The 13,089-nt window shown below is 34.4% G+C and overlaps 1 protein-coding gene across 1 annotated transcript; it reads left to right on the plus strand.

The window, feature by feature from the left end:
- The first annotated feature begins 717 nt into the window (after positions 1 to 717).
- On the plus strand, positions 718 to 8,913 carry LOC139495442 (protein FAM133B-like). The gene is made up of 4 exons (XM_071283727.1): positions 718 to 773; positions 1,867 to 2,065; positions 2,411 to 2,840; positions 8,777 to 8,913. The coding sequence occupies exons 1-4, from the start codon at positions 718 to 720 to the stop codon at positions 8,911 to 8,913; spliced, it is 822 nt and encodes a 273-aa protein (XP_071139828.1).
- Positions 8,914 to 13,089: the final 4,176 nt, after the last annotated feature.

Raw genomic sequence — 13,089 nt, forward strand, 5'->3', positions numbered from 1 at the left:
CTGTAAATTATGTATTTCCAGCCTATTGATATATCGGTACACTAATGATTTTTCTTATATATGTGTCAGAGCACTCTTTTGACAAGATCTAATCATAAAATAAAAGTACACAGTCATGTAGCATTCAATTGACTCAGATCCTGCAGTGGCGGATCCAGGGGGGGGGGGGGGGGGTCCGGGAATTGGAACCCCACTTTTTTTTGGCCGGTCAATGCATTTGAAAGGGAGCATATAGTTGGACCCCCCTTTACTCTGGGTTGGGAACCCCCTTTTTTAAATGGCTGGATCCGCCCCTGTCCTGTATGGATTATCAAATAAAACATGCTATAGCGAAATTACTTTTAACATATTTTACTTGCATAAATACAAATTGGATAAGACTCATGGCAAACAAACGTATGAAGTATGCGCGAAAAAAACATGTGTATTTGTTTGCCATTTCGAATGTGTATTTTGTTTTGTCTGGAGTTCTATGTAAGAGACAAAAGGAGTAGGTCCGGTAAGGACCGATTTTGGCCTCAAATTTCAGTTTCATCTGACGAAAGATTTTGACCACTTTGTAAACACTTAAGTGTCTATTTCACATGATGCAATTAATTAATGTGAAAGATTTTAACTTATTTTGTGATTAAAAACGATCCGATTCTGGCTCCCTCCGGTGGATCGCTATCCTTGCCGTGGTCGGAGGGCTTGCGTGTCTCAGTGACCCCAAGAGCTATGCCAGCTGGAGCTTCGTCTCCTGGTAGGGTTACCCATGCTGGACAGGTCGAAGGGTAGAGACCAGACTAAAGTGATCCGAACATCGTGAGATGCCCGATGTTTTAAATAAAATAGGCTCTCCAACCCGTGTCGGTGGTTGACGAGATCCTTGTGGATGAGGGCTATAGCCAGACTCCTTACGGTCAGAAAATACCCGGACGGACGAGACTATAGTTCAATAAGCTGCTTTGGCTTCGAAATCATCTAAACGGGAGGTCGGATGGACCCGGTTCGATCAATCGGCTGGTCATGTCGAGCCCTTCAGTTAATCCTCAACAATAAGCTTTCTTGTAACAATTTTCATAATATACACATGTATTTTAAATTAAGCTATTTATATTTTAGATAACTGAAGAAGGCGATGGCTCATGGGTCAATCAAGTGGTACGCTTTCTTTTTCGCTTGATGGATACGCTCTGCTTGAGTATACTATTCTTGGAACATCTGGTGCTTTCCGCAGTGGATCTTGGGTGCTGATTTTGAGGACCAGCTACATTATATATGGAGCTCGTTTTCAGCATTAGCACTCGATCCCGGTTCGCCACGGAAACACAGCATCGCCCTTGTAGGCACTCCGAGGTGGGTGGATGGCAAGAATGGTGAATCTTTCTCCTTTCATATGGCACAACAAAACAAACCCTCGAAATCAGCTTTAATACATAAGAAAAGAAAATGTGATGATTCAGAGCCCTGTCGGGAAGATGACAGTTGGCCCAGATTTATTGTAATAAAAGGAACAGAAGAAAAACCAATTTCAAAAATATCGCCCTTTGTAATTCACAAACAAATTCAAAGCGTTGCTGGTACTGTTAAAAAAGTTTCAAAAATGAGATCTGGCAATTTGTTGGTTGAATGTTCCAACAAAAGTCAATCAACAAATTTACTTACAATGTCTACAATATCAAACTTTCCTGTTTCTGCCTCTCCTCATAACAGTTTGAACAGCTGTAAGGGGATCATTCGAGACAGAAGTCAATACCTTGGTGACCTTACCGTGGAAGAAATCGGTGAGGAACTTTCAAGCCAAGGTGTAACTAATGTTATTAGATTTCAAATTAAAAAGAATGGAAATATAATCAAATTAAATACTTATCTTTTGACCTTTAGAACTCCAACTCCTCCTCCATCTATTACTTTAGGTTGCTTCGGAATCAGAGTTGACATGTTTATCCCAAACCCAATTCGATGCTTTACTTGTCAAAAGTTTGGTCATGGAAGTAAACAATGTCGTGGTAAGCAGAGATGCTTCAAGTGTTCTGACGAAGGACACGAGGGAACAAACTGTCACTCTGAATCTTCTAAATGTGTAAACTGTGGTGAATCCCATTTTTCATCGTCTAGGGACTGCCCTGTTTACCTTAAAGAAAAACATATTATTAAAATTAAAACAGAAAGAAACATTAGTTACCCAGAAGCTAAACAGATAGCTTCTGTTTCGAATGATCTCCTTGTTTCAAACAGACCATCGTACGCCAGCAAAGTTGTCCGCTCATTCAGTCACGAGAATACACAAACTCGCATGACTTGGCCAATTGATGCGGACAATTTTAAAATGCTGCCTGTTGAAACAGAACCTACCGATAGAATATTAATTCCAAGAAAACCAATATCTTCCAAAACCAGTACTCAGTCAACTCAATCTTCCCTACAGAGCTCACTATCATCACCAAAAAAAAATGAGAAAAAAAAATCAAATAAAAAAGAAACAGTAGAAATACACAATTGGAGCGGTGAATCTGACTGGGATCTTCCCAGTGATATAGATGATTCTTCCACCTCCAAAAGTCTTCCTTCATCTGCATCCAAGAAGGTATCTTCTTCGTCCAGTAAACAGTCTACCAGAGCCCCATCTCCTCTTCGTTCTCAAGAAAAGAAGGATGTCCAAAAGAAGCCAGGAAATACATCCTCTCAGAAGTCTTCTGATTCGAGGTCGCGGGGTAGGGGTCGAGGCGGAGTAACACCAGCTGCGCGTAGTCCTGGAGATCGACGACTCTCCTCGCACAACAGATTTTCAACACTTATCATCGAAACTGAAATGGAAACCGAAAGTGTTCCGCCACCCGAAAGATCACGATCTCAGGGTGAGCGAAATAAGAATGCTGGCAAACTCGACAGCATTCGCCCTTCTTTTATTAAATAATGACAAATATAATCCAATGGAATTGCCGAGGTCTTAAAATAAATCTTCTCGAGTTAACACTTCTAGTTCAGTCTTTTTTACCTATTGCATTTTGTCTTCAAGAAACTCATCTAAAAGAAAGTGACAACGTATCTTTAAAAGGATACAACATGTATAGCACATTTTCTAAGGTAGATGAACGTGCTGCAGGCGGATCATCCATTTTTGTGAAGGACAACGTCATTCATAGCACAGTCCAACTCACAACGGATCTGCAAGCAGTTGCAATTCGTTTATCATTAGACAAAACAATTACATTATGTTCGATATATATTCCACCTAATTCAATTATCGATAAAGCAAAACTCAAAAACCTCACTGATCAATTACCCTCACCATTTATACTTATGGGCGACTTCAATGCCCACAATCCATTATGGGGTAGCAAGACTCATAATGCCAAAGGTAAGATCATTGAGGACTTTGTCTCTCAAGAAGGATTATGCATTTTTAATGATGGATCTAATACGTATCTTCATCCTGGAAACGGGTCTTATTCTTCTATTGATATCACTATATGCGATCCCTCTCTGCTCCTGGATTATTCATGGCGTGTTCATGATGATCTATGTGGAAGTGATCACTTTCCAATAGTACTTGAACATTTTTTTTAATTCTGCCCAACAGAGAGTACCACGTTGGAAACTTGACAAGGCGGACTGGTCCTTGTTTGAGAATCTCTGTCGAACGGAACTTCAGTCAAAGATGTTTGAGACTGTGCAAGATCCAATTTTAACTTTTAATACAGTTCTAACGTCAATTGCTGACAGAACTATTCCTAAGACCTCGGCAAATCCAAAACATCCCAGTAAACCATGGTTTGATGACGCATGTGATCAAGCCATAGGTGACCGTAAAAAATCTGAAAGACGGTTCAATCAACAACCAACGACGGAAAACTTGAGTAATTTCCGTATTTTTCGCGCTAAGGCACGGCGGACTTGTAGGCAAGCCCGACGAACATCCTGGAAAAAATTTGTCTCGGGGATTACATCTCGCACTCCGATGACAAAAGTTTGGAATATGGTAAATAAAATAAAAGGTAAAAATTCTAAAGCCACTGTAAAACATTTGAAAGACGGCAATAATTTATTAACATCTGAAAAGGATATTGCCAACAAACTTGGTGAAACTTTTGCAAAGTCTTCTTCTTGTAACAACTACAGGGAAGACTTTAAAAAAGTTAAAAAACAAAAAGAAAAAATTAAATTAAACTTTAAATCAAAAAATGGTGAAAATTATAATAAACTATTTTCTCTTGAAGAACTTAAAACATCTCTGTCAAAAGCCCATGATACAGCTTGTGGGCCTGATAATATTCACTACCAACTCTTAAAACACTTGCCAGATTCCTCGCTAGAAGCTCTCTTGCAGCTCATGAATAACATTTGGGAATCTGGTGATTTACCATCAATCTGGAAGCTTGCAACCGTCGTGCCTATTCCAAAACCAAGTAAAGATCATACGGATCCTATTAATTATCGACCAATTGCTCTTACCAGTTGTGTCTGTAAAACACTCGAACGGATGGTCAATGATCGCCTTGTTTGGTTCCTGGAATCCAATGGGCTATTAGCCAATATTCAGTGTGGATTCTGACAGGGTCGCAGTACTCTTGATCATCTTGTTCGATTCGAATCATTTGTCCGTAATGGTTTTGCGAAAAATGAGCATGTGGTGTCGGTCTTTTTCGACCTTGAGAAGGCCTATGATACTGCATGGAAATATGGTATTTTAAAAGATCTATTTGATATGGGGTTGAAAGGCAATATGCCTAATTTTATTTCTAATTTTCTCTCTAACAGACAATTTAATGTTAGAGTTAATTCGACCATGTCTGATCTTTATGATCAAGAGATGGGTGTCCCTCAGGGCAGTATTTTATCTGTTACATTATATAGTCTTAAAATCAACAGCCTTGTTGAAGTTTTAAAAAGTAATATTGAAGGTTCATTGTACGTTGATGATTTTTTAATATGTTACAGAGGCAAAAATATGAATAACATTGAAAGACAATTACAATTATGTCTTGGAAGAATTGAAAAATGGGCCTCGGAAAATGGTTTTAAATTTTCCACTTCAAAAACGGTCGGGATGCATTTTTGTAACAAAAGAAAATTGCATCTTGATCCAGAACTAACTTTGTACGGCAACCCAATTAAAATGGTTGATGAAACCAAATTTCTTGGGTTAATTTTCGATAAAAAGTTAACCTTTCTACCCCATATCAAAATGTTAAAAGCGAGATGTTTAAAAGCTTTAGATATTTTAAAAGTTGTCGGCAGCACTGACTGGGGTGCTGATCGCAACATTTTACTCAATTTATATAGATCTCTTGTTAGATCTAAACTAGATGATGGCTCTATAGTGTATGGCTCTGCAAGGAAGTCCTACATACAGATTCTCGATGCTGTGCATCACCAAGGTTTGCGTCTCTGTCTTGGCGCATTTAAAACCTCACCAGTTGAGAGTCTGTATGTAGAGGCTGATGAGCACTCACTCACTGACAGACGTTTGAAGCTTGGACTTCAATATGCTGTCAAACTAAAAGCCCATTCAGATAATCCTGCCTACAGCTGTGTTTTTAATCCGATTTATGAAGATATTTTTGCAAAACATGAAAATAAAATTCCTCCGTTAGGTTTACGTTTAAAACCACATTTAGCTTCTTTTGATTTAAAATATGTTGCTCAAGTTCAAACTTGCAAATGTCCTCCATGGGAACTTCCCAAACCAAAAATGATATTTGATCTCCGTGAACACAATAAAAATAAAAACAAATCCTCTTTTAATTCAGCAACACTATGCTGAAATTAAAGCCGATTATCTCGATTTTTCAACTGTCTATACTGATGGATCAAAAGATGGTGATAGAGTTGCATCTGCTGCTGTCTTCAGGGACAGAGCTGCAACCCTCCGTTTGCCATCTGATGCATCCATCTTTACTGCTGAAGCAGAAGCAATAATTTTGGCTTTGAAATTTATTGCTTCTTCAGATAAATCCAAATTTATTATATGTTCGGATTCACTTTCATGCTTACAAGCTATACGAAATACTAAAATTAAAAACCCAACAATCCTGAAAATTTTATATGTAATGAGGAAATTAAAAATTCTTCTGAAAGAAATAATATTTCTATGGGTTCCGAGTCATGTTGGAATCCTTGGAAACACAGCTGTAGACCTTGAGGCAAAGAATGCCCTGGGTGACCCTCTATCTAACTGTGATATACCATATACTGATTTTAAATCTAATATTAGAGAATATGTTTTTAATATATTGAAAAATAAATGGAGTAAAAAAGACGATAATAAATTGCATGAAATTAAACCTAATTTAGGCAAACCTTTTGATAATAGTATGTGCAGAAAAGATCAGTGTGTTATTACTAGATGTCGTATTGGTCATACTAGAATAACACACGAGTATCTTTTAAAGAATGAAGATGAACCACAATGTGTTCCTTGCAACTGCAAGTATACTATTAAACATGTTTTAATTAATTGTATTGACTTTGCTGATATTCGTAAGAAGCATTTCAATGTCAATAATATGTATGATTTATTTAATAATGTTCCATTTACAAATATTGTTGCTTTTTTAAAAGAAATTGGAATTTATTATAAAATATAAAAATGTTATTATATTTAAATCGATTTTAATTTTTATCACGTTATTTTACTGTTGATTTTTATTTGTATATAATCAATTTGCTTTAGTCAAGAATTTTAGTGTATTGAAGGACCTTTTGTCTTATTTTAAAAATATGCTTTAAATTGTAAAAATATTCGAATTAGCTCTCGCCGCGATATAGCCTTTTTGTGCTAATGCGGCGTAAAGCAACCAACAATCAATCAATCAACCGATTCTGGCTCAAATATGAGATATCTACCAAATATGCGAAAAAATGTCACTTTTCAGATGGTTTTTGTCAAAAACGAAAGTGGCCGCATCCGTGTTCATCCTCAATCTTTATATATGTTATGTATTATTATTAAATACAACTTCCATTTCAATATTTTGGATGAACACGAATGCGGCCACTTTCGTTTTACACGGAAACCGTCTAAAATTTAACTAAAATGCTGGATTTTTTGAAGATTTCAGTAATTTAGCATGAATTAATGGTGCTAGTTCTCAATATATGTGCATTGTATTGGCAAAAAGAGCCCATATTTATGTAGCAGAACCTTTCTACTATCCAATAAATGACTAAAAGTTTTTGATTTTTTATAAAATTTTCTTTAAATGTCTGGTATTTTTGGTACAAGCTATATATATAAAGAGTCGGTTATCCTCCTACAGTTTTTGAGATACAGCTTTAATACCTAATAGGTTTATTGTACACATAATTGAAGTATGTATTGCCATCAGAGTTTTATTATTCTTCAAATATTCTAAAAATGTCAGATTTTTGGACTTAGTCAATTTTTCTTACTACTTAAAAAACAATTAGGGTAGTTGTTGAATATTCACCAAAAACGGTAGTTGAACTTGTTTTCCCTCTCAGTTGCTTTTGAAGGCACAACTTGCAGTACTAGTACTACAGTTTAATGTCCCTAATGCAATAAATAAGATTTTTTTAGTAACTTCAAATATTTATTCAATACCGGAAAGGTTGAACTTGGTGAATACTACAGCCGATTTCATTGAGTGTGAAGTCAAAGGTAATATTTTTAGTAAGCTTGCTTGTTAGATGAACCATAAAGTAATTGTTAGGTCAGGTTAACTACCCTCCTTTAAGAAAATACTAGTTCAGCAGATTACTAATCTATCTGTCTGATGGACTATGCTACTTCGAAAGGAGGGTAGTAAACCTTACTAATAACTTCACGGTTCAGCTAACAAGCAAGCTTACCAAAGATTTCACCTTTGACTTCACTCTCAATGAAATCGGCTGTACATCTTGAAAGTTGAAACCTTTTGGCTGGACATTCAGTCCTGCAAGTGAAGACATTCAGAATGAAAATAATAATGAAAACGAGTGCACCCGCACGAGCGGGGATCAAACTCACAACATCAGTGTTGACTGGCTAGTGATTACAGAAGTAACTGCTAAGACCACTCGGTCACCGAGACCCTTTAATGAAGTATGTCGACATTTCTAATCAAATTCGAATGTTTTGGGGTTTCATGAAATACTACTTACCAACAACTGTTTCATTGAAAAAAGAGCATAACAGCTTGGATGAGATAAGGAGATGTGGTAGGATTGCACATGATACTATACACCGGCGATCAATATGCTAATTTCAGGATATATATCGTAGAAACAATGAATTTTTAGAGAAGCTTGAAGATGTTCATACCTCTTTCGTCCTCATATCTTAATGAGTTTTTAACGTCTTAAACCCTGACCTCATCGAAAACTTTGAACTTTGTTTTCAGCATTTCAGTCTTTTAAATATTGTGTTAAGTGTTAAAAAGTTCACAGTGTACGATTCTTCTAGTGACAAACAATGACATTGTACAGGCTATGCATATTTGCTATAGATACTGTATAAATCTGATACTGAATCTTCAAAAGTAGTTTTAATCCATTTGCGTTTTTTAATGTACCGGTAATCATCATGTAAATGTAAAATGCTTTATTCATAACTTCAACTAATATTTATGAATAATAAGTGTGCAACTTCTTATATAACTTAAAAGTTTTTTTATGCTCCAGTTATGGGCATTATGTTTTCTGGTCTTTGCGTCCGTCTGTTCGTTCGTCCGTTAATCCGTCCGTCCGTCTTCTGTCGGTATAGGTATGTTCTTGACTTCCAACTTTAGGCTTGAAGCAATACAAGCGCATTAAAATTCCCAGCTACATAAAACTGTCTCGCTTGTTTCAGCAAGGCCAGTTGCTGAAAAATCAGAGGCAGCTAAGGCTGTTGTGAAATTGAAAGCTCATGAGTATGACAGGATGAATTGCAAAACATCATCTAGCATTGAAATGTTATCCCATTTTATGCCAGCTAGACAAGGCTAAAGGTTTAGATGTTGGCGAAACTTATTTGAATGACTAAAAAGCAAGAGAATTTGTTCACCATATCGCCAATGTCTCGAGAAGTGAAGTAAACAAGTTATTGGATGCATCGAAATGTATCAGTGTAACGTGTGATGGGACAAGTGATTTTATGAGAGACGAGTATGAGTCTCTATCGTACATCTATAAGTGGGAAAGTCACTGACAGTTTCTTTTGTTTAGGAACAGCAGAGTCAGCCTGTGCCTTAGATATTTTTTCATTTATAAAGGCAACTTTTGAAAGGGAAAATCGTACATGTAATACTTATTTGTGGACGAAAATAGTAGGGTTTGGTTCTGATGGCGCATCAAATATGCAAGGTTATAATTGTAACTTAAAAAAGTGCCTTTCTCATCCCATGATCTAAACAGGTCAAGTTGGGACTAAGGACTGATATGGTTTTTTTTATACACCTAATGACATTGGTATTTATTTATTACATGCTTTAATTCTGACAAATGTTTGCTGATTATTTTAAATATTTATTGTTTTGCCTTGGACCAGGATGGAGAGTTGTCTCATTGGTACTCATACCAGATCCTCTTGTTTCTAATTTATAATTTAATTGCAAAAGTTAAGCTAGCATAAATTAAAGCACAATATTCGCTGACAATCACATATATAATTTTCATTTTTGTAGAATTTTATTTTGCACCTTTTCAGTTGATTGATTACTTTTAGCATTCAAGGATGCAATAACACAAATTGGAAACAAGACTATATGAAAAGACAACACTCCTATTAGGTTGGTTTAAAATTAAGAAGTCACTTATTATTTTCCTGCTGCAAATATTCATTAGGAAAACAGCTATGCTTAAGTACTTCAGTCTTCCTAAAACTCCTGTTTCATATGCAGAGCTCTAATCAACAAGCTACAAAGCTAAATGCAACGGATTTGAAAAACGATCTTCTCAACTTTTGTTAAGTGCTGCTATCCAGATTATACGGTCAACGACAAACAAAAAGGTGTAGATTAAAGGATACTTTTTATCATGCATCATACATCATGCACATGTCGGTACACAGTTTTCCTTAATTTCACTTTAAGGGCATACGATACAGTTTTGAACCTGTATTTACAAGTTGATGAAAATTTGCATATAGGCTATTTTTTATCTGATTAAATCAAATATGTAATAAAAAATATACCTTCATGTGCTACTTTTTCAGTAAAATGAGGTCGAAATTTTGTATATTTGCTCAAAATTCAGATTTGTGTCCGTATTTTCTTTTTCGAAAGAAAGACATAACTTTTTGTTTTAAAAGATAAACACAAATTGTTTTTTGTTAGATAATCGGTAATTTCTGTATTTTATAAGTATCATTAAAAATTATGCAATTTTTATTCCGAAATAACTCTATATTTATCAAATGTTCATGAATAGAGGAAAAAACGTCATTTTTTGCTGTATGTTTATCAAAATTTTAAAAAATGCGCTATTTACAGTTTTATAAAATTTGGGTCACATAATCTCCTTGCAAAATGAAACAAATTGCTGTTTTAAAAAATAGGGGTCCATGCACTCGTTTTCAAATTAAAACAGTTTGAATGATAAAAATCAGTCGAAAAATGCATCTTTTCCCGATATGTCATAGTTTGACGTCGCGAAAATAACATTTTACGTTAGCAACGTCATTACCTTCCCTGTAACTGTATCGTATGCCCTTAACAACCTGAAGTAAATGGACTGAAAGATAAGGTAAAAAAACACAGGTTAAGTTCCCCTAGTTCGTGTGTAACATGTAAAGCCACTGCATATGTACTGAATTTGAATGGTTTAGCAAATGTTCTCTCTAGAAAAACTATCGGGATCGATGTACAAAAAATCGACAAGCGTAATGCAGTGAAGATACTTAGCATTATCAATTAACATGTTCTGCTGAATTATGATGTTTTTGGTTGTTAAGAGTTCTACTAAAATGGGACAAACCAATGAAATATACGTCTGTGTCAGGCGAATACTCAATATGTTTTTATTCTGGTCACTTGTATTTAAAACATTGACCCAGATAAGTGTATCGCCTTATTCGGTGTTAGAGATGAGCTTGTCAACTAAACTTTTTGAACCGCTACCTCAGATTCCATAATTACCAAGATGGAAGCACCCACTTAGAATAACAGTTTGACATTCCTCAAGATGTGGTTGCACAAGACTAAGAAGCTTGGTATAATTTCGTTTGTTTTCATGATTTTAAAGAAAATCCATCCATTTCCCTTTTGGTAATTCGAACAGGAAGCTGAGTTCTTATGCTTTGTTTAGTTTTTCTTTGAGGTTTTTGTCCCGTCTTAACCTTTCTAGATCTTTTAAAAGTGTATTTTCATTAATAAGAGAATTTGGTCTGTCAAATAAAATATGAATTTCATTGGCTAAAAGTTTTGCATGAGGTAGAATCCATCTTCTAAAGATAACCAAAGATTCTGTGATGGCTTTGAATGTTTTACGATGATCGGTTTATAATTATAACAAGGTGTTCATTGAATGTTTGGTAACCTTCTAATTGAACTGATTCGTATCTGCTACACAGGGACCTAGTTGCATTTGACTTGGTGTCTTGGTGATGCATCGAGCCATCTGTCATACAAATAGCTGTTATAGAGAATTATATTGACAGCAAAAACAGACCTGTCATATGCTTAATAATATTTTTTCTACATTTGCCCAAAATTTGATATTTTTTTTGATAATTTTAGAAATCGACCATATTATATAGATAATTATATTGACAGTAAAAACAGACCTGTCATTGGTTTAATAATATTTTTTCTACATTTGCCTAAAATATGATTTTTTTTTAATAATTTTAGAAATCGACCATATTCTATAGATAATTATAGTGACAGTAAAAACAGACCTGTCATAGTTTTAATAATATTTTTTCTACATTTGCCTATAAATTTGATAATTTTTTTATTAATTTTAGAAATCGACCATATTCAATAGATAATTATTTTGACAGTAAACACAGACCTGTCATTGGTTTAATAACATTTTTTCTACATTTGCCTATAAATTTGATAACTTTTTTGATAATTTTAGAAATCGACCATATTCTATATATAATTATATTGACAGTAAAAGCAGACCTGTCATTGGTTGAATAATATTTTTTTCTACATTTCCTTAAAATATGATATTTTTTTTTTTATAATTTTAGAAATCCACCATATTCTATAGATAGTTATATTGACAGTAAAAACAGACCTGTCATAGGTTTAATAATATTTTTCTACATTTGCCTATAAAATTGATAATTATTTTATTAATTTTAGAAATCGACCATATTCAATAGATAATTATTTTGACAGTAAAAACAGACCTGTGATTGGTTTAAAAATATTTTTTCTACATATGCCTAAAATTTGATATTTTTTGGCTAATTTTAGAAATTGACCATATTCTATAGATAATTGTATTGATAGTAAAAACAGACCTGTAATTGGTTTAAAATATTTTTTTCTACATTTCTCTATAAATTTGATAACTTCTTTAATAGTTTTAGAAATCGACCATGTTCTATAGAGAATTATATTGACAGTAAAAACAGAACTGTCATTGATTTAATAGTATTTTTTCTATATTTGCCTAAAATTTGATATTTTTTTTGATAATTTTAGAAATCGACCATATTCTATAGATAATTATATTGACAGTAAAAAGGACCTGTTATTGGTTTAATAATATTTTTTCTACATTTCCTTAAAATATGATATTTTTTTTTATAATTTAGAAATCGACCATATTCTATAGATAGGTGTATTGACAGTAAAAACAGACCTGTCATAGGTTTAATAATATTTTTTCTACATTTGCCTTTAAATTTGATACCTTTTTAGATAATTTTAGAAATCGATCATATTCTATAGAGAATTTTATTGACAGTAAAAACAGACTTATCGGACCGCAGATGAATTATCACGATGTGATTCGTTAACGTCACGTGGTGACCCCTATGAGACCGTATGTGGTAAGTAAGTTTCATATGAGGTTCATGACGCGTTAATGGCGACGTCATCTATTAATGTTGTTGTGTTTCATTGTTTATTTTTCAACAAAACGCAGCAGAAAAAGTCCAGCGTCCGATAAATTCGTTATAAGGTTAACTACTGACCCTCTACGGATCAATAGATGGTGAATAAA

The sequence above is a fragment of the Mytilus edulis genome, chromosome 11 (genome assembly GCF_963676685.1).
Source record: "Mytilus edulis chromosome 11, xbMytEdul2.2, whole genome shotgun sequence".
Lineage (NCBI taxonomy): Eukaryota > Metazoa > Mollusca > Bivalvia > Mytilida > Mytilidae > Mytilus > Mytilus edulis.

Excerpts from the sequence above, each read along its gene's own strand:
- LOC139495442 (XM_071283727.1), top strand. The coding sequence starts at position 718 with ATGCCAGCTGGAGCTTCGTCTCCTGGTAGGGTTACCCATGCTGGACAG. Across the intron at positions 774-1,866 it reads CATGCTGGACAGGTCGAAGG|AACTCCAACTCCTCCTCCAT; the intron begins GTAGAGACCAGA and ends TTTGACCTTTAG. Across the intron at positions 2,841-8,776 it reads CGAAAGATCACGATCTCAGG|CAAGGCCAGTTGCTGAAAAA; the intron begins GTGAGCGAAATA and ends CGCTTGTTTCAG.